This window comes from Notolepis coatsorum (assembly GCF_963971535.1).
Source record: "Notolepis coatsorum genome assembly, chromosome: 8".
Lineage (NCBI taxonomy): Eukaryota > Metazoa > Chordata > Actinopteri > Aulopiformes > Paralepididae > Notolepis > Notolepis coatsorum.
In genome coordinates, this window is record NC_140172.1 from 16,212,541 (window position 1) to 16,239,856 (window position 27,316).

Consider the following 27,316-nt stretch of genomic DNA (forward strand, 5'->3'; position numbering starts at 1 on the left):
GAGAAAAAGTGGATCAAAAACAAAAAATTAAATAAAAACAAGATTACAAACATCACAAAACAAACTGGTCAGACTTCTACTTGACCTTACTCCTAAAACCCACCTCACCCCTGCCCACTTTGACAACCTAGGATGGCTTAGAGTAGACGACAGAGTACAGCAGCTTGCAATGGGCCTGGTCTACAAGATACACTACACCACTAAGATACCCATGTACATGTCAAAATACTTCCCAAAGGTCAGTGAATACCACGATCACAACACCAGAGGGAGCTCCACTAATCATGTTAAACCCAGATTCGGCTCAAACAAGGGACTAAACACGTTTCGCAATTATCCCACATCAATGTGGAACGCCCTACCCCAAAGCTGTAAAGGAATGTGAATCACTACCCACCTTCAAAACCGCTCTCAAAGAGCACCTACTGGAGGCTGCCATTCGAAACTGGCCCCCGTAAATGTCCAAACCCCCCCTCCCTATGCTTGCACCTTTTTTGTCAAAAATCAAGCACTTTAAGCACTTCAAGGACCTTGTGCGAACCCTGTATTTAGCATGGGAAAAGACTGATCAACTAACAAAGTCTTGATCGACTGAGACCAAACCGACCGACTAATAGACTGCGAGTCCAAAGAACGCCGGAAGCGGCTCTGATCCTCACCAGGTTGCGCACGATGATCTCGGAGCCGGCCTGGACGGCCAGGTGGAGGGGGGTCTGCTTAGCGGCGTCCTGCACCCGGGAGTTGACGTTGGCCTGGACACTGATGAGGAACAAGACGCTCTCGATGTCCGAGTTCTGCACGGCCAAGTGGAGGAAGTTACGCCCTTTGTTGTCCACCTGAGAGGGGGGGGGGGGGGTCAGATCACGTGATGATACAGTTGTCTGATGTACTTGATGTAGATGTTAGTATATAATGTGGCACCTGCTCTGCAGCGCCCCCTGGCTCTCTCTTGAGGGATGGTGTGAATGTGGTAGATGTTAGTATATAACGTGGCACCTGCTCAGCAGCGCCCCCTGGCTCTCTCTTGAGGGATGGTGTGAATGTGGTAGATGTTAGTATATAACGTCCCACCTGCTCTGCAGCGCCCCCTGGCTCTCTCTTGAGGGATGGTGTGAATGTGGTAGATGTTAGTATATAACGTGACACGTGCTCAGCAGCGCCCCCTGGCTCCCTCTTGAGGGATGGTGTGAATGTGGTAGATGTTAGTATATAACGTGACACCTGCTCTGCAGCGCCCCCTGGCTCCCTCTTGAGGGATGGTGTGAATGTGGTAGATGTTAGTATATAACGTCCCACCTGCTCTGCAGCGCCCCCTGGCTCTCTCTTGAGGGATGGTGTGAATGTGGTAGATGTTAGTATATAACGTCCCACCTGCTCGGCCGCGCCCGGCTCCCTCTTGAGGATGGCCTCTGCGGCCTTGTTGTTCTTGTGGGTCATGGCGCAGGCGAAGGGCGTCATCCCCTGTCGATCGCGCATGTTCAGACGGATCTCCGGGTGCGATATGAGCAGCTGGATGATGACACTGTGCTGGTTGCTAATGGCAACATGGACGGCAGCCCGGCCCTCTGCGTCCTGTTTCGAAAAGTCACCGATGAAATTAAGAGAAATCCGACTGGTATACAATGTAGCGTTAGCACTGCTTATTACTGTAATAATGTAAAAAAATAACTTAATTACTGGTTAATAACGAGTACTTGTAATTATGGACGAGTGCTTTCTCAAGTAGGTTTATCAGATATTACCAGAAAGTAACAACAAAATAGTATGTTGTTATGTTGTTATACAGTAATTATTACCATATTATTTGTGTACCGTAATATAAAGTGCGACCCAATAGACAGTTTCAACATAAATATTCTAAATGGACCTCACGTTTATTTGCCGTTGCAATGTTTGCTAATATCAACAGCTACCAGGTAATGCACGTTGGTGACAAGATGTTCCCTAGCAACACAATTCCACTAAAAACAGCCTATAGTGGGGCGCCCTAGTGGCAAACCATGTAACGCGCTGAGTCGCGGCACGGCCGACCCGGGTTCGATTCCCGGACCCGGCGTCATTTGCCGAATGTCTCCCCCCCTCTCTGTCTCCCGTTCCTCCTCTCTCTCTCTCTCTCTCTACTGGATTGCCCAGTAGTAAAAAGCGATAAACGCTAAAAAATAAATCTTAAAAAAAAGAAATAAAAAAAACAGCCTATAGTAAATAATCCTCACTCAGTTACTTCTAACAGCTCATCGACTATAGGGAGGTGTAGTGGTTACTTCCTGGTCTATAGGGAGGTGTAGTGGTTACTTCCTGGTCTATAGGGAGGTGTAGTGTGAGGTTTCTGTCCTTGCTCTCTCACTCGTTCTGTTCCTTTAACCACCCTCGCTTTGTTTTCATTCATTTTCTGTCAATTGGTTCTATCCCCTCGTTCACACGTTTCTCCCCGTTGACGTCATCAGAGACGTCGCTGATTGGTTCTCTCACTTCCCCACGCTTTTCAATCACATTCCCCAGCTGTCACTGCTTTCTCCCCGTTGACGTCATCAGAGACGTCGCTGATTGGTTCTCTCACTTCCCCACGCTTTTCAATCAATCGATCCCTCATTATTTATACCCCGTTTTTCCCCACCCTAAGTTGTTGGATCGTCTTGTTTTGTCGCCTTGATTTGTCTCTGGATGTTTTTCCCCGTTGCTGCTGCTGCTGCCTTTTTCTCTGTGCTGTTCTCCAGGAATTCCTAGAAGCCTTCGCTTGGATACCTGCTCCCGTGGCGCGCGCTCGCCTCCACTGTTGTTCCAGTTCCAATTACGCATCTCGTCTGGGTGAGTTATCTATTTGACTGTTCTTGACCTATTCCGTTTTTCGTGTGTAACCTTACACTGAAGACTACCACCTTTTTGTCAAACAGTCACTCACCCAGCCTTTATCTATTTTTGCTTATTCCTTTATGGAATAATATTTTTGGGATCTACCATCTCCCTCTGTGTGTTTGCTCACACCGAAGATATTATTTCACAATTGGACTGTGTGTTTACATGAAGATATTCACTGTGTGTATACATGAAGATATTCACTGTGTGTTTACATGAAGATATTCACTGTGTGTTTACATGAAGATATTCACTGGGACTGTGTTTGGATTTAGCTCACTGTGTTGTTAACACGAAGATTTTCACTTGGGCTGTTTTTTGGAATTGTGCTCTCTGTGTTGTTAACACGAAGAGATTCACTTGGGCTGTGTTTGGAACTGTGCTCACTGTGTTGTTAACACGAAGAATTGTACACCCTGTTCTCCTGCTCGTTTAAGACTGCTCTGTCACTGACTCGTTCCCTCTCTCCCTCTCTCGGTCTCGCAACAACATCTGAGAACCCACCGAGAGGATTCTGCAGAGCGGTTCAGAAGTCAACACCTGCTTCCCAAGACTACCCTCACGGGAGAAGCTGCAGAGCAGCAGAACTTTGCCCCTTGATCATTGTACCTGTCTTGTTTGACCTGCTTTCCCTGTTTCTCTTATTCTTAGTACCAAATAAACAAGCCCTCGTATTTGGCAACTCTGAATCCTACTCTCTTGTGTCGTTGCGTTTGGGGTCGGTGTCAAACCATAACATGTAGTGGTACTTCCTGGTCTATAGGGAGGTGTAGTGGTTACTTCCTGGTCTATAGGGAGGTGTAGTGGTTACTTCCTGGTCTATAGGGAGGTGTAGTGGTTACTTCCTGGTCTATAGGGAGGTGTAGTGGTTACTTCCTGGTCTATAGGGAGGTGTAGTGGTTACTTCCTGGTCTATAGGGAGGTGTAGTGGTTACTTCCTGGTCTATAGGGAGGTGTAGTGGTTACTTCCTGGTCTATAGGGAGGTGTAGTGGTTACTTCCTGGTCTATAGAGAGGTGTAGTGGTTACTTCCTGGTCTATAGGGAGGTGTAGTGGTTACTTCCTGGTCTATAGGTAGGTGTAGTGGTTTGTACGTCATTGCTGTTTCCTGCGCGGTCCACCCCTCTTGAAATCGCAATGTATTTCCAATGGACCCACTTCTAAATCGTCTGTATTAAAACAAATAATGCATGAACATTGGCATGGTGTACCTTTCTGTGTATTCATCCACAATCTATAGCTCAACATGAAACTACATCACTACAATGGCCGTGACGTGTATTAGGCGACAGCACTGAACGACAGGCGTTCTACTGGTAAGTGTAGTTATTTTTTAACAACAAATTAAAAACCTTATAACTAACTTTATTTCAACCAGAAATGCTTAAAAATAATGTTAGTGATAGAAGGGAACTCATTTTGTGCAAAAAGGAAGAATTATTACAATAGCCGATAATACATTTTCCCAATGATAAATCCCTATACGGGTGGACCGCGCGGGAAACTAAAGTGACGTCAGACTACACCTCCCTATAGGAAACTAAAGTGACGTCAGACTACACCTCCCTATAGGAAACTAAAGTGACATCAGACTACACCTCCCTATAGGAAACTAAAGTGACGTCAGACTACACCTCCCTATAGGAAACTAAAGTGACATCAACCCATACCTCAGTACACCTTACTGTAAATTGTACCTAAATTGTACCTCATCCCATTTCTGCTTTGCACTATATAGTATTGTATATTAGTATATTGCATAGTATATTGTATGGTAATTCAGTTACTTCTATTCTGCATCGAACATTGTACATATGTATATACTGAACACTATGTCTACGTACGTGACTTCTATTTTTACTTCTATTTTTACATGCTATACTATTTTATTTTATTTCATACTTATCTTGTCTAGCACAGTCTCTGGAGCGTAACAGAAAGAAGCATTTTGTATAAAAGTATTCTGTACTTCTGTATGACAACTATTAAAGAAACTTGAAACTTGAGACTACACCTCCCTATAGGAAACTAAAGTGATGTCAGACTACACCTCCCTATGGGAAACTAAAGTGACATCAGACTACACCTCCCTATAGGAAACTAAAGTGACGTCAGACTACACCTCCCTATAGGAAACTAAAGTGACATCAGACTACACCTTCCTATAGGAAACTAAAGTGACGTCAGACTACACCTCCCTATAGGAAACTAAAGTGACGTCAGACTACACCTCCCTATAGGAAACTAAAGTGACGTCAGACTACACCTCCCTATAGGAAACTAAAGTGACGTCAGACTACACCTCCCTATAGGAAACTAAAGTGACGTCAGACTACACCTCCCTATAGGAAACTAAAGTGACGTCAGACTACACCTCCCTATAGGAAACTAAAGTGACGTCAGACTACACCTCCCTATAGGAAACTAAAGTGACGTCAGACTACACCTCCCTATGGGAAACTAAAGTGACGTCAGACTACACCTCCCTATAGGAAACTAAAGTGACGTCAGACTACACCTCCCTATAGGAAACTAAAGTGACGTCAGACTACACCTCCCTATAGGAAACTAAAGTGACGTCAGACTACACCTCCTATAGGAAACTAAAGTGACGTCAGACTACACCTCCCTATAGGAAACTAAAGTGACGTCAGACTACACCTCCCTATAGGAAACTAAAGTGATGTCAGACTACACCTCCCTATAGAAAACTAAAATGACGTCAGACTACACCTCCCTATAGGAAACTAAAGTGACGTCAGACTACACCTCCCTATAGGAAACTAAAGTAACGTCAGACGACACCTCCCTATAGGAAACTAAAGTGACGTCAGACTACACCTCCCTATAGGAAACTAAAGTGACGTCAGACTACACCTCCCTATAGGAAACTAAAGTGACGTCAGACTACACCTCCCTATAGGAAACTAAAGTGACGTAAGACTACACCTCCCTATAGGAAACTACAGTGACGTCAGACTACACCTTCCTATAGGAAACTAAAGTGACGTCAGACTACACCTCCCTATAGGAAACTAAAGTGACGTCAGACTACACCTCCCTATAGGAAAGTAAAGTGACGTCAGACGACACCTCCATATAGTAAACTAAAGTGACGTCAGACTACACCTCCCTATAGGAAACTAAAGTGATGTCAGACTACACCTCCCTATAGGAAACTACAGTGACGTCAGACTACACCTCCCTATAGGAAACTACAGTGACGTCAGACTACACCTCCCTATAGGAAACTAAAGTGACGTCAGACTACACCTCCCTATAGGAAACTAAAGTGACGTCAGACTACACCTCCCTATAGGAAACTAAAGTGACATCTGTTGGGGAAAATGTGTATGAGGTGGACTAGTTTAATATAGGTCAACTAGCAGTGCTGAAAGACGGTCTGGCTGACGTTCTTAAAACAATTTGGAACAGATGGACATTTCAGTACGGCATGTTGTGTGCTGGTAATCTCGTACATTGTATGCTTTCATATCTTGTTATTTTCTCTCTTTCACACAGGCACAGCACACACACACAGACACACGGACACACACGTACACAGACACACACAGTCGCACAGACATACACACCGACACACACACACACACACACACATTCCCTGTGACACAATACACACATACAATACACATACGTCTGTACGCAGACGCACGCACACACAGACACACACACACATCTCACTCTCTACATCATATCGTGTGTGGACATCATATCTTGTTTATCTCTCTTCATGTTCTCTCTCCGATGTTAAATCTACGTATCATCTTAATGTACGTCATGTCAGATCTGACATGATACGTCATCATATCTGTCATGGGGGGGCAGGACTGAGAGGGGATTTAGGGACAGGCAAAGGGATCCAGGGTAGAGTGTTTTTGTTCAAGCTGTGGTGATCCTCTTTGACCCATAGCTCTTGCTGTTAAAGAACTTCTTTTCTTAAATAAATTACCTATTTGTTACAATTGGAAATATCGTCTCCTGCTGTGTTAAACAACCTTTCCACAACATTTGGTGACCCTTGACCTGTAGACCGCCCTGCCGGGCCCCCTCACACGGCCAGCTCCGGACCTCTCCCGTAGAAATTCTGCCGGTTGTCGACAAACAGGTAAGCGTTGGGCTTGTTATTATAAATATCCGTCAGAGTTTCTGCGGGAGGGAAAAGTTGAGCTGACTGTGTTGACGAGGTCTGGATGGACGGCTAAAACGAACACGGTGAGGTGTTTTACACTGGGGCGATTCCTCTTTTAACAGTGGCGGCCACTAATCAATTTTAATTGCATGTTTTCGACCTCTGGTCAAATTTTTCTCCCTTTTTCCTGATTTCTTTACACGACACTCTCCACATATACACAGAACTGTGTCTTCTGTCCTCCGTAGATACCACTCTCAAATTTTCAAAACAAAAACTGCTGAAGATAGCTCATTCTGGGCGGAAAGCCATCTCTCTCTCTCTCTCTCTCTCTCTCTCCTGGGTTTGCTCTCTTGGGCTGACCCCTGGTGGTAGAAAACACACACACACACAACCACACACACACACAAACACACACACACAATCACACATACAATACACACACACACACACACACACACACACACACACACACAAACACAGACACACACACATACAATACACACACATACACACACACACACACAAACACACACACACACACACACACACAGTCACACACATACACACACACCGAGTTGTAGTAGCGTTGTAGTAGTAGATCTAGGTTAACTGTTGTTCCTGGAGTAGGAGAGTAGGACATCTAGGTTAACTGTTGTTCCTGGAGTGGTAGTTGTAGAGTAGGAGAGTAGGAGATCTAGGTTAACTGTTGTTCCTGGAGTGGTAGTTGTAGAGTAGGAGAGTAGGAGATCTAGGTTAACTGTTGTTCCTGGAGTGGTAGTTGTAGAGTTGTAGAGTAGGAGATCTAGGTTAACTGTTGTTCCTGGAGTGGTAGTTGTAGAGAGATCTAGGTTAACTGTTGTTCCTGGAGTGGTAGTTGTAGAGTAGGAGATCTAGGTTAACTGTTGTTCCTGGAGTGGTAGTTGTAGAGAGTAGATCTAGGTTAACTGTTGTTCCTGGAGTGGTAGTTATAGAGTAGTAGGTAGTTGTAGAGTAGTAGTAGCTGAAGTACAACCACACACACACACAACACAATAAACACATATACACACTAAACAACGATGCATACAGCAGAGGACATACTGTTGGACACCAACCCGTTGATAAAGAACCTAATTCTCAAGGTTGGTGTCCGTTGGCAGAGGCGTACAAAGGCCGGGGACACAAAAATGGCCTTCCGGAGGTACTTTTGATCTCGACATATGCGAAGAGATGAATGTAATGATTCGTAACCACAAGCCAGGCGACAGCAGCAAAAAGAGGTTGAAAAAGAGGACAGAAGAGTTGGGGGTAATGAAGCTCTACGCCCAGAAGGGGAGAGCATACAGGCAGGAAGCTTTAGCGCTAAATCAGAGAGAGACGGATATAGGGAAACCAACATCCCCACCTTATGTCACGCAATTGCCGGTGAACATGTGCTATGTGAACAAAATACTGAAGGAGTGGAGAGGTGAGCTAGGACACAACCCAGAAATTGACCCATTGCAGAGAGCGATGTTTAGAGAAAGTGTGATGAGAGGGCTTCCAGAGGTGGTTAAGAATAGACTGGAAGACGTGGTGGGGTTAATGGACATGACTTATCCTTTGTTCTGTGCACATGTAACACATGGTGTGGAGAAGCAAAGGGCTCAGGAGCAGAAAGTCAGGGATCAGGATAGAAATGACTCAAGGAAGTTAACTCAGCAACAACTGCAGCCCCAAAGGAGGTTGCAGGCAGTAATGGTGTCATCTGCTACCTCTCCACCCATGCAGGACCAGGGACCCCCGCCTGCACCTCAGGTAGTGAGAAGCTATGGCTATAGTTCACAGAACCAGGCGTTCAGGCGGCAGGCAGGGAATGGGCAATCAGGCCCACGGTTTACACAGGGACCGGGGAACGAACAACAGTTTCCCCGTTTCCACTGTTGGAACTGCGGCATGCAGGGACACAGGGAAATGAGATGTAGGCAACCATACCGTCCCGGCTCGGAGTATGGAAGACCCGTGCGCCAGGGGGAGTCACAAGGGCCCCACGACCAGGGGGAGACAGGAGGGCCCCGAAACCAGGGGGGTAATCACTAGGGGTGCCCAGAGAATGCGACGGGGGGAAATCAAATGATTGTGGTTTCCAAGGGAGCTGAGCAAGAACCTATTCTGCAGGTCCTAGTGGAGGGCAAATTAACAGAGATGATGGCAGACACTGGAGCAGGTTTTTCCTGCATAAAGCAAAAATACGCCGCTCACTTACCCCAGTCTGGACAGTATGTTCGGACGGTCGGATTCTCGGGAAAAACACAATTAATACCCACATCAGATCCAATCTCTATGACGTATAACAACAAGACCATAACAATACCTGTATTAATTTCGGACAGCACCCCGCGCAATCTCTTGGGACGAGATGCAATGTGTAAACTAGGCTGTAAAATCCTATGTACGCCTGAGGGGATTCAAATTGAACAAGACGTGTACCAAATGATGCTACAAGGGACGGGGGAGAAAGAGGCCACTGTGTTCTGGCTGGGCAACATAGATGCAGAGCTGCAAAGGGTCTGTGCCCCCTGGGAGCCATTTCTGAAAACCCAACTGCCTCAGTCTAGACAAACAAACATGGAGGCACATTGCACACTACAATATTTGACGAATAGTGACCTAGTTAGGAACAAGGCATGGTTGCAGGGACAGCCCGAGCAGGTGCAGATTGACTCATCTACGATAATTGTAGGGAGACAGGGCGCGGCGTTGAGGGTTAACACGGGTAAGTATCTACGGGAACAACATAGACTAAGAGACGCCGCCCCACACATCACTCTGAGAATAAATCCTGGTTACGAATCCGAACATCTAGGTTCAATGATACAGGAATCCGAGACTCAAAGGTGGGTCTCCACGGAATCTCCGCTAATTTGGAACAGCGCAGATGGGAGTTTCATAAAAATAATGATTTCCTTTTCAGTTTTGGCAAAACCGCAAGTAATCAGATTACCAGGAGACCCTTGCGTTATTCCAGAGGCGGATGCTTTGCTGGAACAGGACATGTTGGCGCGCACCCCGGAACGGTTGTGGTCAAAACACGACACAGATGTGGGTCTAATATTGTCGGCACAGCCAGTGAAGGTCAGGTTAAAGAAGGGTTGTAGACCACCCTTTATCAGACAGTATACAATGAAGCCAGAGTCGGAGGAAGCTATATCACATCAGATTGAGGGACTGTTAAAGGGGGGAGTGCTCGTCCCTTTCAAATCCAGATGTAATACACCTATCCACCCAGTGCTAAAGGCGGACAGGGCTAGGTACAGACTGGTACACGATTTGAGGGCGGTGAACGACGTGGTGTCTGGACCAGAGGCGGAAGTCGCTAATCCACACACCCTCCTGACAAACATCCCGAGTAGCTCGCAGTACTATACGGTCATTGATCTCACGCAGGCATTCTTCAGTGTTCCATTGGAAAAAGAGTCTCAGTATCTGTTTGCTTTTACCCACAGGGGGAAACAATACTCTTACACCCGGTTGCCACAAGGGTTCGCGCACTCGCCGCATTACTTCTCGAAGGCGCTCAAGGAAGACTTGCAAGGAGTGTGCGACACACTACTCAGCACAGTTTTACTGTATGCAGATGACATTCTAATCTGCTCGGATACACGTCAGCAGTGCCATGAGGACTCCATCAAAGTTTTGAGTGGATTAGCCGTGGGAGGCCACAAGGCATCCCGTTCAAAACTGCAGTACTGCCAGCCAAAAGTTGAGTACTTGTCTCGCGTCATTCAAAAGGGCATAAAAAGCATCTCACCCACGCAGCTCGAAGCTGTATCCAAGGCACCTAGGCCATTGACGGTCCGACAAATGATGACGTTTTTAGGGATGACTGGGTACAGCTCTGAGTGGGTGGAGGACTATACGATAGCGACAGCGCCGTTGAGGATGATAGTAAAAGAGGCGGGTACAGACAAGCTTCGCGCTCCCTTGACATGGACCGAGGAGGGGGAGGACGCGTTCATAAACATTAAGCGTCTGTTGTTACAGGCCCCTGCCCTGGCGCTGCCGGATTATGAGAAGTGTTTCCACCTATTCGTCTCACATAGAGCGCAGCATGCGACAGCTGTCCTGACTCAAACACAGGGGGGGAGTGGGAAAAAACAACCGATAGCATATTACTCTAGAGCTCTTTCGCCGGTAGAGCAGGGTCTGCCACCTTGTTATCAGGCCCTGGCCGCAGCACATTTGATGTATGAGAAGGCAACGGCCGTGACAATGGGATATGACATTTGCATTTGGACACATCACAAATTGGCAAACTTGATTGAAAGAGGCAAATTTGTTCTGACCAGCCAACGGCAACAGGCTTACATGAGGCTCCTGCAGTACTCGGACGTTACGATAAAAACATGCAGTAACCCGGCGGATCTGGTACCACTCCCGAGCGAGGGTCAACCGCATGAGTGTGAGGTGGAGGTACAGGCTTTCGTGAAACTCCGTCCTGATTTGGGAGTCGACCCGCTCGCGATAGCAGAACTCTCACTTTTTGTGGATGGGTCCTGCTATCGGGAGGGGGAAAATTTAAGGTCAGGATACGCCGTCGTACAGTGCAAACCTAACGGAGAAACACTAACAAGAAAGGCCGAACAATGCATGCAACCATGTTCGGCCCAGCTTGCAGAACTAATAGCACTAACAGAAGCATGCATAATAGCTAAAGATCGCACGGTTAACATCTTTACAGACTCTGCGTATGCGCATGGCGTATGCCACCTATTCGCGGCCATTTGGAAGGCAAGAGGCTTTAAGAAATCGGACGGCTCACCGATCCTTCACCACAAGCAGGTTGTGGCGCTTATTCAGGCTGTAAAGTTGCCCAAAAGCATTGCTATCGTAAAGTGCCAGGCACACAGAAAAGACCTGTCCTTTGTGACGACGGGAAACAACGCGGCGGACGAGGCCGCGAAGGCGGCGGCTGCGGTGCCGTCCACGGCTGTTCTGATGTTTGCGGCCGAACTGACGACTGAGGTAACTGAGGATAATTTGAGTGATCTTCAGGACTCGGCCACGCAGGCCGAGAAACAGTCGTGGACGGAGAGGGGGGCTGTAAGGGGGGCAGATGGTCTGTGGAGGAGTCATAACGGTTTGATAGTCGCCTCCATCGATCTTCTGTCCTTAGTGATACCTGAGGCTCATGGTGTTGATCACTGTGGAAGAGCAGAGACCCTGAAACGAATCACGAAAATGGGATTTTGGTCCCCAAAGCTTCAGGCACAAATTGACGTTACACTAGCCAGGTGTTTAACATGCTTACAGGGCAATGTGCGCAAAGGAGTACCGACAGTGGCGGCTTACACACCCCTCCCTGAGGGACCATTCAGACATCTGATTATGGACTATACAGACATGATAACGCCAGTGCAGGGCAAACGATACCTCCTGGTAGTAGAGGACTGCTTTAGTCGCTGGATTGAGGCCATTCCATCTAAACACAAGAACGCGGACACAGTGATCAAGTTCCTGTGTCGCGAGGTCATTCCGAGATTTGGAATTCCCACGATATTACAAAGCGATAATGGCCGCGAGTTCATCGACAAGGTGGTTAAAGGGCTGATGCAGAAATTAGGTATAAGACAGCGCCTTTCCTGTGTCTATAGTCCCGGGTCGCAGGGGAAGGTGGAAAGGGCCAATCTGGTCATTAAAAACAAACTGTTGAAAATCTGTATGCAAACTAAGCTTAACTGGATTGATGCTTTGCCACTTGCTCTGATGGCTATTAGAAGCAGCGTAAACCGCCAAACACAGCTAACACCGCATGAAATGCTTACAGGCCGCAGCATGCCAGCACCGCCATTTAGACACCTGGCTAGGGGCCCGGCATTAGATATTTTTGAGCAAGATCTGAAAAAATATCTTCAGCAAGTGACTAAAATACATGAAGCTGTGTTTCGACAGGAGCAGAGAAAGGAGAGAAAGGGGGAAAAGAAGGCGGAGAAGGAAGCCACCAAACCGAGACTGATCCCTGGGGACTTGGTCTTCGTAAAGGTCCACAAGAGAAAGTGGTCATCACCCCGGAGAGAGGGCCCGTACGAGGTGATCCGATCGACTGGAACGGCAGTCCAAGTCAAAGGATCAGCGACCTGGTTCCACTTCAATCACTGCATAAAGGCCAGCGGCGATCTCTTGGGGGATACAATCGATCGCAGTTATGCAGAACCCGACATGGAGGGTCCGAGACGGCAACTGGAAGGTGCAGTGCCTGCTGATGCTCCCGCAGATGTTGGCAGCAGTGTGCGGACGGTCGGCCGGGCACAACGACGTCATTAAGAACCGTCACGGTCGACCCGTCCTTGAGGATGACGGGTTTGAGTGGGTAGGAGTCCCACGGGGTCCCGCTCAGGCTCAAGTACCAGCAGGCTTTCATGACCAGGCTCAGAATCAGGCGCCCCCTCTTCCCTCCATCGAGGAAGGGGGGGAGAAGATAAGACTACAACCAAACGGGGTGTTTCCCGTAGGACCGCAAGGGCATGTTTTTGATTTTGACCATTCCCCCGTTACAGGCGGGGATACTTACCATTATACTAACGAGCATCGGGTTGTGGGGGTAGATAGGAGAGTTGAGCCTGTCCCGAACCAATCACAGGGGACAGGGGTGAGGGGAAAAAGGGAGGTCAAGGACACTGAGTCGGAAGAGGTGGGGGGACAGGATATGTTCCAGAGGACAGCCGGAACGTTGAGGGACTCAGTGGGCTCACTCTGGGCCAGGTTGAGGGGTTTGCTTCCTTCCGGGGAACAGGATGGGGGCGACTATGACTATGACGAGGAAGACCCGGAGGCTGACCCGATGTATAGGGCGGCTTTAGGGAATGAGTGGTTTAAGTGGGTCCAGTACACGAGCGCGCAGAATCAGATAGAGGATTGTTATGTCTGCTCCAAGGCACGTCCGGATAGGCTGCTGGTGAAGGGCACGAAGTTCAGTTGGGCTCAGTGTGACAGGGACGCAGAGGCATGGGAGGGGCCCCATAATAGTCGCCCTTGGTGCGAGGCAGAGTGTTTGGGGTTTCTCGGCTCTAGTCGTTTTAAGGCGGCAGGAAACGTCACGGATTTCAAGGATGTCACTATGCGGGAACGTTGTAGGAAATTGGATGTACGTGTGCAGGGGGTAGCGACGGGGTTGCCAATACCCAGAGGTGTCAAACTATGGCTGACCAAGGATTTCGAGTGCTTGCAAAAGGAGGGGACCCGGGATGTAGGGGAGGTGGCAGAGGGGCGGTGCACTACTATTTGGAGCATCACGACTAACTGTACGAAAGAAGGAAAGTGTGGACACGGGGTCGTGTTAAAGGGAGTGGATACCAACCCACGGCCTGTAGCTTGCCCTTTTCATGTCCAGGATATGGCACTGGCGGACCAATACTGGCTCTGCGGCGGTAGGAGGTTGAGGAATACACTTCCTTTAGATTGGTCAGGTAGATGTGCCCGGGTTCAGGCGATCATGCCAATGGTGGTCCTACCATTATCAGTGACGGAAGGACCTTCTGAGTCTCCTATCTCTCGAACGAAGCGTAGCTACAAGGCAGACCCAAGGGTGTATCTGGACAGCATAGGACAGCCAAGGGGCATTCCAGCCGAGTTCATGGCTAAGAATGAGATTGCGGCAGGGTTTGAGTCTATTCTGCCATGGATATCGGTCAATAAGAACACCGGGTGGATCAACTATTTGTTTTACAATCAGCAGCGGTATCTCAATTACACCGAGGAGGCGTTGGATGCAATGGGGGACCAGATGCACGCGACCAGTACGGTGGCGTGGCAGAATAGACAGGCTCTGAACTGGTTAATGGCGGAGAAGGGTGGAGTCTGTTCCATGTTTGGACAGTACTGCTGCACATTCATTCCGACGAATGTGGGGCCAGGGGGAAAGTTCTCCGAGGCCATGGCTAAGCTGAAGGATTTGAGGGAGGAGTTGAGGGGGAATTCTGGCCGGAATGAAGAATGGTGGGGGAGTGGGGTGTTGGAAAGATTGGGACAGTGGGGAAGCATAGTGATGCAGACGGGGATATCCATCGGGGTGGCAGGGTTGATATTGGTTCTCCTTTTCTGTTGTGGTATGCCTCTCTTGGGTAGGCTGGTAACTTCACACGTAACGAGCCAAATGCTGATGGTGGGACAGAAAGAGATTGAGCCACAAATCGGGCCATATCCTCAGCTTTATGCTGCCTTAGAGGGAGACGAGGGGATAGAGGATTAGGGGTATGGTGAGGTAGGGACATTTTCTTTTTGTTGGTTCTTTCCTTTAAGAGTGACGGGGGATGGTCTGAGTGCAGTTTTGTTGGTTTATTCCTTTAACTAGGAATTTTAGTCTGATTTTCTAATGATCCTTCGGCATAGAGATTGCAACCATTGAAAATCATTGCATTGTTTTTTATTTTTTTATTATTTTTTGTTTATTTTACTTGTGGTCCTGGTCAAACCGGAATGGGAAGGGGCATCGGCAGAGTGTCGGTTCTGAGCCTGAGGAAGCATTGAGAAGAAGTGGTCTGGGGATCGGTTCTGGGGACTGGAGGGACAAAGGGGGGGGCTAACGCAGTGGGCAAGATGGGCACCTCCCGTCGAAGATGGGGGGGACACGTGGTGAGGTCGGTACCAGCGCCTCCCGTCCAGGCATGGGGACATGCTTCTACGAGGACTGGAGGTGTGGCGTGGTGGTTGCTGTATTGGCAAAATGTGACTTTTGGCAATGCGGTGAGGAGACTATGGCGTGGGCATGGAAGGGGGGCTGAGCGATGGACACTGGGACTCAATGTTATGGAAGAGACAATGTCATTTTTTTTTGGGAGGGATGTTCTATGTTTAGTTCTGACGGTCAACTTCTCCTTTCCCTGATGAGTCGCGGTTTCCGGCCGGAACTGTGGCTCATTTGGTAAGCGGTGGAGGTTGGGGGGATTTGTCTGTCAGGTTAGGATTATAAATTGGGGTATTTTTTTTTTTTTTTTTTTTTATGTTTTATTATTACTCTTGTTTTGAGCGGTTTTGTGTTTATTGTGAGAACGGTAGTCAGCCTTTGTTGGTCCGTTAGGGGTCCAGTGAATGAAGTAAGGTTTCTTGTTTAGTTAGACATTTAAAATTTATTATATGGCTAGGTTTCTTGTTTAGATCAGCCATTTAAACTTTTGTTATATAAATATGGTTTAGGGAGGGGGTAGGCACCCCGAACCTCTAGACCATAACAGGCGGCAGTGGGCTCGCAAGAGTCTGGGCGCACGTTAAACACATTTATATAGTGCTGGGGAGAAACTGAAGGCCCTCGTGCGTAACGAGGTATGAAATAACATACCACTGTGGTACCGTCTAGTCGGCCCAGGAAACGTCGCACGTAAGTTGGTGTGGGCACTGGGTGGTACGTGGACGACAGTCCACACCTAGGAGCAGGAGGGTGCACCGGAAGGGGCACAGCTCCTGCCGTGAACAGGCAAGGCTGGCGAAAACGGTCAATATTTCCATGCCCGGAGCAAGCGGGGTGGGGACAAGACCGTCGGTTTCTAAACTGAGTGGCTGATAGGTACTACGGACAGTCAGCCGCTTGGGGTCCTGACTTGATGACGGACTATGAGGTCGCTATCGACTGGGTCGCCAGCCGGTCAGGAGAGCGTTATGACCCCTGTTTATAGTCACAGACACGCGGGATGTGGGACCGTGAGTGACTGGACAACAGTGGCATGAATGCACCTGGCTCAATGTACAGTCAGGCCACAGTAACCTTACTAACCGATACAGGGTTAGTAGGCGAGTTGTGCTTCTGTGATCAGCAGGTTTGAAAAGAACCACTGGGAAGCAGAAGGATAAGGGGTGTCAATTCAGAGGAATCTGGATTGTCTCTCCTAAGGTTGGAAAGGGACCCAGCCTTAAACTGCACCTGAAGGTAAAATAAGGGGACTGCTTCCGTTCATGAGAGGAGACCTTACCGCCGGAAGTGGAGACCTGCATCTCTGTTGGGGGAGAGGGGCCGACGTCGGACAAGGCAGTCCTGAAAGGAGCTGGTTGTTGCGTCGTAGCGGACTGCCTAAACCTTACGGGGAGAGGTGCATCTAAGTAGGGGAAGGAGTGCATCCGAACGGGAGGAGGGTACTCTTAACTGGAAGGAGGTTAAAAGGGTCAAAGCGTCTCGTTTAGTTAGACGTTCACATTTTCTTGGTTATATGATTTGGGTGGGACTAGGGATAGCCCCAAATGGGGGAATGTTGGGGAAAATGTGTATGAGGTGGACTAGTTTAATATAGGTCAACTAGCAGTGCTGAAAGACGGTCTGGCTGACGTTCTTAAAACAATTTGGAACAGATGGACATTTCAGTACGGCATGTTGTGTGCTGGTAATCTCGTACATTGTATGCTTTCATATCTTGTTATTTTCTCTCTTTCACACAGGCACAGCACACACACACAGACACACGGACACACACGTACACAGACACACACAGTCGCACAGACATACACACCGACACACACACACACACACACATTCCCTGTGACACAATACACACATACAATACACATACGTCTGTACGCAGACGCACGCACACACAGACACACACACACATACACACACACACACACACACACACACACATCTCACTCTCTACATCATATCGTGTGTGGACATCATATCTTGTTTATCTCTCTTCATGTTCTCTCTCCGATGTTAAATCTACGTATCATCTTAATGTACGTCATGTCAGATCTGACATGATATGATACGTCATCATATCTGTCATGGGGGGGCAGGACTGAGAGGGGATTTAGGGACAGGCAAAGGGATCCAGGGTAGAGTGTTTTTGTTCAAGCTGTGGTGATCCTCTTTGACCCATAGCTCTTGCTGTTAAAGAACTTCTTTTCTTAAATAAATTACCTATTTGTTACAATTGGAAATATCGTCTCCTGCTGTGTTAAACAACCTTTCCACAACACATCAGACTACACCTCCCTATAGGAAACTAAAGTGACGTCAGACTACACCTCCCTATAGGAAACTAAAGTAACGTCAGACTACACCTCCCTATAGGAAACTAAAGTGACGTCAGACTACACCTCCCTATAGGAAACTAAAGTGACGTCAGACTACACCTCCCTATAGGAAACTAAAGTGACGTCAGACTACACCTCCCTATAGGAAACTAAAGTGACATCAGACTACACCTCCCTATAGGAAACTAAAGTGACGTCAGACTACACCTCCTATAGGAAACTAAAGTGACGTCAGACTACACCTCCCTATAGGAAACTAAAGTGAAGTCAGACTACACCTCCCTATAGGAAACTAAAGTGACGTCAGACTACACCTCCCTATAGGAAACTAAAGTGACGTCAGACTACACCTCCCTATAGGAAACTAAAGTGACGTCAGACTACACCTACCTATAGGAAACTACAGTGATGTCAGACTACACCTATAGGAAACTAAAGTGACGTCAGACTACACCTCCCTATAGGAAACTAAAGTGACGTCAGACTACACCTCCCTATAGGAAACTAAAGTGACATCAACCCATACCTCAGTACACCTTACTGTAAATTGTACCTCATCCCATTTCTGCTTTGCACTATATAGTATTGTATATTAGTATATTGCATAGTATATTGTATGGTAACTCAGTTACTTCTATTCTGCATCGAACATTGTACATATGTATATACTGAACACTATGTCTACGTACGTGACTTCTATTTTTACTTCTATTTTTACATGCTATACTATTTTATTTTATTTCATACTTATCTTGTCTAGCACAGTCTCTGGAGTGTAACAGAAAGAAGCATTTTGTATAAAAGTATTCTGTACTTCTGTATGACAACTATTAAAGAAACTTGAAACTTGAGACTACACCTCCCTATAGGAAACTAAAGTGATGTCAGACTACACCTCCCTATGGGAAACTAAAGTGACATCAGACTACACCTCCCTATAGGAAACTAAAGTGACGTCAGACTACACCTCCCTATAGGAAACTAAAGTGACATCAGACTACACCTTCCTATAGGAAACTAAAGTGACGTCAGACTACACCTCCCTATAGGAAACTAAAGTGACGTCAGACTACACCTCCCTATAGGAAACTAAAGTGACGTCAGACTACACCTCCCTATAGGAAACTAAAGTGACGTCAGACTACACCTCCCTATAGGAAACTAAAGTGACGTCAGACTACACCTCCCTATAGGAAACTAAAGTGACGTCAGACTACACCTCCCTATAGGAAACTAAAGTGACGTCAGACTACACCTCCCTATAGGAAACTAAAGTGACGTCAGACTACACCTCCCTATGGGAAACTAAAGTGACGTCAGACTACACCTCCCTATGGGAAACTAAAGTGACGTCAGACTACACCTCCCTATAGGAAACTAAAGTGACGTCAGACTACACCTCCCTATAGGAAACTAAAGTGACGTCAGACTACACCTCCCTATAGGAAACTAAAGTGACGTCAGACTACACCTCCTATAGGAAACTAAAGTGACGTCAGACTACACCTCCCTATAGGAAACTAAAGTGACGTCAGACTACACCTCCCTATAGGAAACTAAAGTGATGTCAGACTACACCTCCCTATAGAAAACTAAAATGACGTCAGACTAGGGGTGGGAATCACCAGTTTCATCATGATACGATACGATATCGATTCTTTGGACAACGATACGATATTTGCCGATATCACAAAGTCTCTCACGATACAATACGATTAGATTAGATTCAGGTGCCTGCGATCGATATGAGATGATATCATATGCCCATTTAACACAATCAGTTATGAGACTCGCCACAGGATTTTCAAAATAAGAGTATCGATATGAATCGATCTTATTACATCGCATCGATCCGATTCGATCGTTGATAATTACATCGATGTATCGATCTGGATCGATGTATCGTCCCACCCCTACGTCAGACTACACCTCCCTATAGGAAACTAAAGTGACGTCAGACTACACCTCCCTATAGGAAACTAAAGTGACGTCAGACTACACCTCCCTATAGGAAACTAAAGTGACGTCAGACTACACCTCCCTATAGGAAACTAAAGTGACGTCAGACTACACCTCCCTATAGGAAACTAAAGTGACGTCAGACTACACCTCCCTATAGGAAACTAAAGTAACGTCAGACTACACCTCCCTATAGGAAACTAAAGTGACCTCAGACTACACCTCCCTATAGGAAACTAAAGTGACGTCAGACAACACCTCCCTATAGGAAACTAAAGTGACATCAGACTACACCTCCCTATAGGAAACTACAGTGACGTCAGACTACACCTCCCTATAGGAAACTAAAGTGACATCAGACTACACCTCCCTATAGGAAACTACAGTGACGTCAGACTACACCTCCCTATAGGAAACTAAAGTGACGTCAGACTACACCTATAGGAAACTAAAGTGACGTCAGACTACACCTCCCTATAGGAAACTAAAGTGACGTCAGACTACACCTCCCTATAGGAAACTAAAGTGACATCAGACTACACCTCCCTATAGGAAACTAAAGTAACGTCAGACGACACCTCCCTATAGGAAACTAAAGTGACGTCAGACTACACCTCCCTATAGGAAACTAAAGTGACGTCAGACTACACCTCCCTATAGGAAACTAAAGTGACGTCAGACTACACCTCCCTATAGGAAACTAAAGTGATATCAGACTACACCTCCCTATAGGAAACTACAGTGACGTCAGACTACACCTCCCTATAGGAAACTAAAGTGACGTCAGACTACACCTCCCTATAGGAAACTAAAGTGACGTCAGACTACACCTCCCTATAGGAAACTAAAGTGACATCAGACTACACCTCCCTATAGGAAACTAAAGTGACGTCAGACTACACCTCCCTATAGGAAACTAAAGTAACGTCAGACTACACCTCCCTATAGGAAACTAAAGTGACGTCAGACTACACCTCCCTATAGGAAACTAAAGTGACGTCAGACTACACCTCCCTATAGGAAACTAAAGTGACATCAGACTACACCTCCCTATAGGAAACTAAAGTGACGTCAGACTACACCTCCCTATAGGAAACTAAAGTGACATCAGACTACACCTCCCTATAGGAAACTAAAGTGACGTCAGACTACACCTCCCTATAGGAAACTAAAGTAACGTCAGACTACACCTCCCTATAGGAAACTAAAGTGATGTCAGACTACACCTCCCTATAGGAAACTAAAGTGACGTCAGACTACACCTCCCTATAGGAAACTAAAGTGACATCAGACTACACCTCCCTATAGGAAACTAAAGTGATGTCAGACTACACCTCCCTATAGGAAACTAAAGTGACGTCAGACTACACCTCCCTATAGGAAACTAAAGTGACGTCAGACTACACCTCCCTATAGGAAACTAAAGTGACGTCAGACTACACCTCCCTATAGGAAACTAAAGTGACATCAGACTACACCTCCCTATAGGAAACTAAAGTGACGTCAGACTACACCTCCTATAGGAAACTAAAGTGACGTCAGACTACACCTCCCTATAGGAAACTAAAGTGACGTCAGACTACACCTCCCTATAGGAAACTAAAGTGACGTCAGACTACACCTCCCTATAGGAAACTAAAGTGACGTCAGACTACACCTCCCTATAGGAAACTAAAGTGACGTCAGACTACACCTACCTATAGGAAACTACAGTGATGTCAGACTACACCTATAGGAAACTAAAGTGACGTCAGACTACACCTCCCTATAGGAAACTAAAGTGACATCAACCCATACCTCAGTACACCTTACTGTAAGTGTAAATTGTACCTAAATTGTACCTCATCCCATTTCTGCTTTGCACTATATAGTATTGTATATTAGTATATTGCATAGTATATTGTATGGTAACTCAGTTACTTCTATTCTGCATCGAACATTGTACATATGTATATACTGAACACTATGTCTACGTACGTGACTTCTATTTTTACTTCTATTTTTACATGCTATACTATTTTATTTTATTTCATACTTATCTTGTCTAGCACAGTCTCTGGAGCGTAACAGAAAGAAGCATTTTGTATAAAAGTATTCTGTACTTCTGTATGACAACTATTAAAGAAACTTGAAACTTGAGACTACACCTCCCTATAGGAAACTAAAGTGACGTCAGACTACACCTCCCTATAGGAAACTAAAGTGACGTCAGACTACACCTCCCTATAGGAAACTAAAGTGACGTCAGACTACACCTCCCTATAGGAAACTAAAGTGACGTCAGACTACACCTCCCTATAGGAAACTAAAGTGACGTCAGACTACACCTTCCTATAGGAAACTAAAGTGACGTCAGACTACACCTCCCTATAGCCTATAGGGAGGTGTAGTCTGACGTCACTTTAGTTTCCTATAGGGAGGTGTAGTCTGACGTCACTTTAGTTTCCTATAGGGAGGTGTAGTCTGACGTCACTTTAGTTTCCTATAGGGAGGTGTAGTCTGACGTCACTTTAGTTTCCTATAGGGAGGTGTAGTCTGACGTCACTTTAGTTTCCTATAGGCTATAGGAAACTAAAGTGACGTCAGACTACACCTCCCTATAGGAAACTAAAGTGACGTCAGACTACACCTCCCTATAGGAAACTAAAGTGACGTCAGACTACACCTCCCTATGGGAAACTAAAGTGACGTCAGACTACACCTCCCTATAGAAAACTAAAATGACGTCAGACTACACCTCCCTATAGGAAACTAAAGTGACGTCAGACTACACCTCCCTATAGAAAACTAAAATGACGTCAGACTACACCTCCCTATAGGAAACTAAAGTGACGTCAGACTACACCTCCCTATAGGAAACTAAAGTGACGTCAGACTACACCTCCCTATAGGAAACTAAAGTGATGTCAGACTACACCTCCCTATAGGAAACTAAAGTGATGTCAGACTACACCTCCCTATGGGAAACTAAAGTGATGTCAGACTACACCTCCCTATAGAAAACTAAAATGACGTCAGACTACACCTCCCTATAGGAAACTAAAGTGACGTCAGACTACACCTCCCTATAGGAAACTAAAGTGGCGTCAGACTACACCTCCCTATAGGAAACTAAAGTGACGTCAGACTACACCTCCCTATAGGAAACTAAAGTGACGTCAGACTACACCTCCCTATAGGAAACTAAAGTGACGTCAGACTACACCTCCCTATAGGAAACTAAAGTGACGTCAGACTACACCTCCTATAGGAAACTAAAGTGACGTCAGACTACACCTCCCTATAGGAAACTAAAGTGACGTCAGACTACACCTCCCTATAGGAAACTAAAGTGACGTCAGACTACACCTCCCTATAGGAAACTAAAGTGACGTCAGACTACACCTCCCTATAGGAAACTAAAGTGACGTCAGACTACACCTCCCTATAGGAAACTAAAGTGACGTCAGACTACACCTCCCTATAGGAAACTAAAGTGACGTCAGACTACACCTCCCTATAGGAAACTAAAGTGATGTCAGACTACACCTCCCTATAGGAAACTAAAGTGACGTCAGACTACACCTCCCTATAGGAAACTAAAGTGACGTCAGACTACACCTCCCTATAGGAAACTAAAGTGACGTCAGACTACACCTCCCTATAGGAAACTAAAGTGACGTCAGACTACACCTCCCTATAGGAAACTAAAGTGACGTCAGACTACACCTCCCTATAGGAAACTAAAGTGATGTCAGACTACACCTCCCTATAGGAAACTAAAGTGACGTCAGACTACACCTCCCTATAGGAAACTAAAGTGACGTCAGACTACACCTCCCTATAGGAAACTAAAGTGACGTCAGACTACACCTCCCTATAGGAAACTAAAGTGACGTCAGACTACACCTCCCTATAGGAAACTAAAGTGACGTCAGACTACACCTCCCTATAGGAAACTAAAGTGACGTCAGACTACACCTCCCTATAGGAAACTAAAGTGACGTCAGACTACACCTCCCTATAGGAAACTAAAGTGACGTCAGACTACACCTCCCTATAGGAAACTAAAGTGACGTCAGACTACACCTATAGGAAACTAAAGTGACGTCAGACTACACCTCCCTATACACTCTAGGATCTGATGTTAGAGTGACACTGACCTGTGTGTTGACGTTGGCCCCGAACTCCAGGAGGCACTGCACCACCTCTTCCAGGCCCCAGCTGCCCGCCAGGTGGAGGGGCGTGTGTCCGTCCCGCGCCTCCTCCTCACCCTCCCCGCTGGGACCGGGCCGTCGGGGACTGTTCACGTCACAACCACTACACACACGGACACACACACATATACACACACGGACACGGACACACATATACACACAGGAGGTTAGACAGCTGCCTGGACATACCTGGTTTATGTTTATTAGGATCCCCATTAGTCATCATCAACGTGTTGACTATTCTTCCTGGGGTCCTCACAGATATACACATACAAATATGAAACATTCAGTGTAAATCAGTCATATATCACATACATAATCAATAGAAAAAAAAAAAGGTCATAGGTGAATCCATTTCACCATACCTTTAAAACAAAAACAAAGTACACAGAAGAAGTTTGGATAACATGGATGCAGCTACACTCACGCATGACATATATTGATTTCCTTCCTGATTATGGCTCCTTTAAGTTTCTTTTTGAAACGGTCCTTGTTTTCCGTCCGTATGATATGTAATGGGGTCCTATTCCAATATGTTATGGCTCTATACATTGCAGTTTTCTTTAGAGCGTTGGAGGTAGGGTAAAGCGACTACTTGAAGCATGTCTGGTATTATGGTCACGTCTATCATTGGTGGATAAAAGGATAGAATACAGGGGCGGCCGGGTAGCGCAGCAGACTAAGCGTCTGTCTACCACCACAGAGACAGTGGGATCGAATCCAGCTGTGGTGCTTCCGGGTTGGCCGACCGTCCATACTAACACAATTGGCAGTGTTAGCGGGTGGGAAGCCGGCGAGGGTGGGTCCTGGTTGTTGTAAAACAGCGACTCCTACAGTTCGGTCGGGGCGCCTGCACAGCAAGGGAAGGACCTGGGAGAGGTAGTGTGACCTTCCACGCGTTACACTCCCCCAGTGAGAGTCCGCGCTGCCAGGTGAAAAGAAGTGGTGGGCTGGGTACACATGTGTCGGAGGAAGCATGTGATAGTCTCCGCCCTCCCAGACCGACGGTAGGGGGTAGAGTGCGCAACGACCAGGTAGGGGATTGGTAATTGGCATAACGACTAACATTGGGATGGGAGAAAAACGGATAAAGGAGGGGGGAAAAAGAGAAAGTAAAAATAAAATTAAAGCATAGAATACAATTGAGTGGGTTTACCTAAGGTACAAATGCTCTTTAAAAACCTAGTTGACATTAGGGCACGTCGATATGGCGGTAACTAGTACTCTAACGCAGTGGTTCTCAAACTGTGGTACGCGTACCACTAGTGGTACTTGGTGGTACTTGACTTTTTTTTCTTTCTTTTTTTTTAATACAAAACAAAAAATATTATTATTATTATTATTTTTTTTGCAGTCAGGCCACTGAACTTAGAAGCAGGCCAGGCCAGTGTTTCTAGTTGTGGTGGCGCGATAGTTAGATAACCTAAGTGGGGAACAACCAGGAGATCACTGTGACAGAGAGTAATGCAGTCTAAACAGTCATACATCTTTTATTCAACTTCAGCCCTGATCATAACCATTTTTATTTTTAGATTTTTTGTAATGTCAGATAAAAAATGAAATACTCCCACTTTTCTGAAATGAGTTGTTAAATAAAAAAAATCCATCAAAATCTGTGTTGTTGCGAATCATTGACACATGCCTAGCCTGTAATAATCCCCCCCAGAAAAATGTACTTTGCATTTGATATTGAAAATATTTTACTTTTTGTGTTTTTTTTTTTTTTACAATAATTTGTGATGCCATCACACAAACTGGCATTTAAAGGGTTACAATTCGAAAATGTATTGAATGTGTTTTTTATTTATTTATTTATTTTTAATAATTTGTGATGCCCATCACAAACACTGGAATTTAAAGGGTAAAAATAGAGATTCCAGAATGCAGGAAATTAAGTCTTTGTAACAAAATAATTCCTGGTGGGGGACCCCACTTAGAAAGTGGCCTGACTGGGGCTATATTTCACACTATATTTCCCAGCCTGAATTATTTCCCCAGTCCGGGCCGCCTAAATTCTTATCCCAACCCATGTGTGCTTCCGAGTTCGCGTTTTGCGCTCCGATTGGCCACCGACGTTTCTGGTCGCGCCTATCGTGTGACGGCAAGTTCTTTCGCCGGTTAAGCTTAGGCACTCTTTCGAAGTTGGTTAAGGTTAGAGTGTGGATCGTAGGCGTTAGGTAGTTTGCTGCTGTTCGAGGCGGAAATGGGCACGTCACGCGATTGGGCGCACGTCACATGACCAGAAACGTCAGTGGCCAATCAGATCGCAAACATGGTGGGTGTGTGTGTGTGTGTGTGTGAGTGTGAGAGAGAAAATGAAAGACAATTTCTTGCTGTGTGTGAGAGAGAGAGAGAGAGAGAGAGAGAGAGAGAGAGGAGAGAGAGAGAGAGAGAGAGAGAATTAAGTACATTTGCTGAAATACAGTTGTTCTTAATTTTCTCACTTGCTATGTGAGAATGTTAGTTATCATGTTCTCAATGCCCCTTGCATTGTACTAGTTGTGTGGAAGCGTTTGCTAGTTTTAGTGCTACCCCTTTGTACATTGTGGCTGTGTCTGACAAAAGTTAACAATAAATAATGGTATTAGGAATACATTTGCCTCCTGCGTGAACTGTGCATAGCTGAATAGACTGTATTTTAACGTCGGCCATATGGTGGTACTTGGAGAGCCAGCTACGTTCTCAGGTGGTACTTGGTGTAAAAAGTTTGAGAACCACTGCTCTAACGCATTACTTTTGAAATTCAGTAACGCCGTTACCGTTACTGAATGGTTCGTTACTGCGTTATTTGTATGTAGATTGTTAGCGAGCGGTAGTGATCCAGCGCAGTCCTCCGGACTCCTGTCTGTGTGTCACCTCACCTGCGGGGACACGCTGTGCTGTGGGCGGGTTTTGTTTACTCTAGTCTTGACCGTCATGGTGGCGCCCACGGACCACTACTCATATGGATATTCTCACTATTTCTCTTTTGTCGAGCACAAAGAAAAGAACGTTTTAGTTAAATGTAATTTGTGTTTAGGCTCAAAGATCATATCTACTGCCCATGCTTCAACGAAGCTAGTAGCGGAGTCTAACGTTAACGACCAGGACTCATCCGAAGCCACTCGCCACCCGCTTTCAGGGATCTACAGTAGTTAGCATGATACCAGGCGGCACACAGCAAATGGGACGAGACACCT

At 46.2% G+C, this 27,316-nt stretch overlaps 1 protein-coding gene across 1 annotated transcript in view; it reads right to left on the minus strand.

Moving 5' to 3' along the window:
- Positions 1 to 27,316, minus strand: part of ankfy1 (ankyrin repeat and FYVE domain containing 1) — a 106,314-nt gene that overhangs the window by 12,742 nt on the left and 66,256 nt on the right. Inside the window, exons 17-19 of the mRNA XM_084319689.1 lie at positions 24,084 to 24,240; positions 1,372 to 1,572; positions 660 to 836 (exon numbers count right to left, since the gene is read on the minus strand). Of these exons, the coding sequence (XP_084175815.1) occupies positions 660 to 836; positions 1,372 to 1,572; positions 24,084 to 24,240 (535 nt within the window). The remainder of the gene's footprint in view (positions 1 to 659; positions 837 to 1,371; positions 1,573 to 24,083; positions 24,241 to 27,316) is intronic.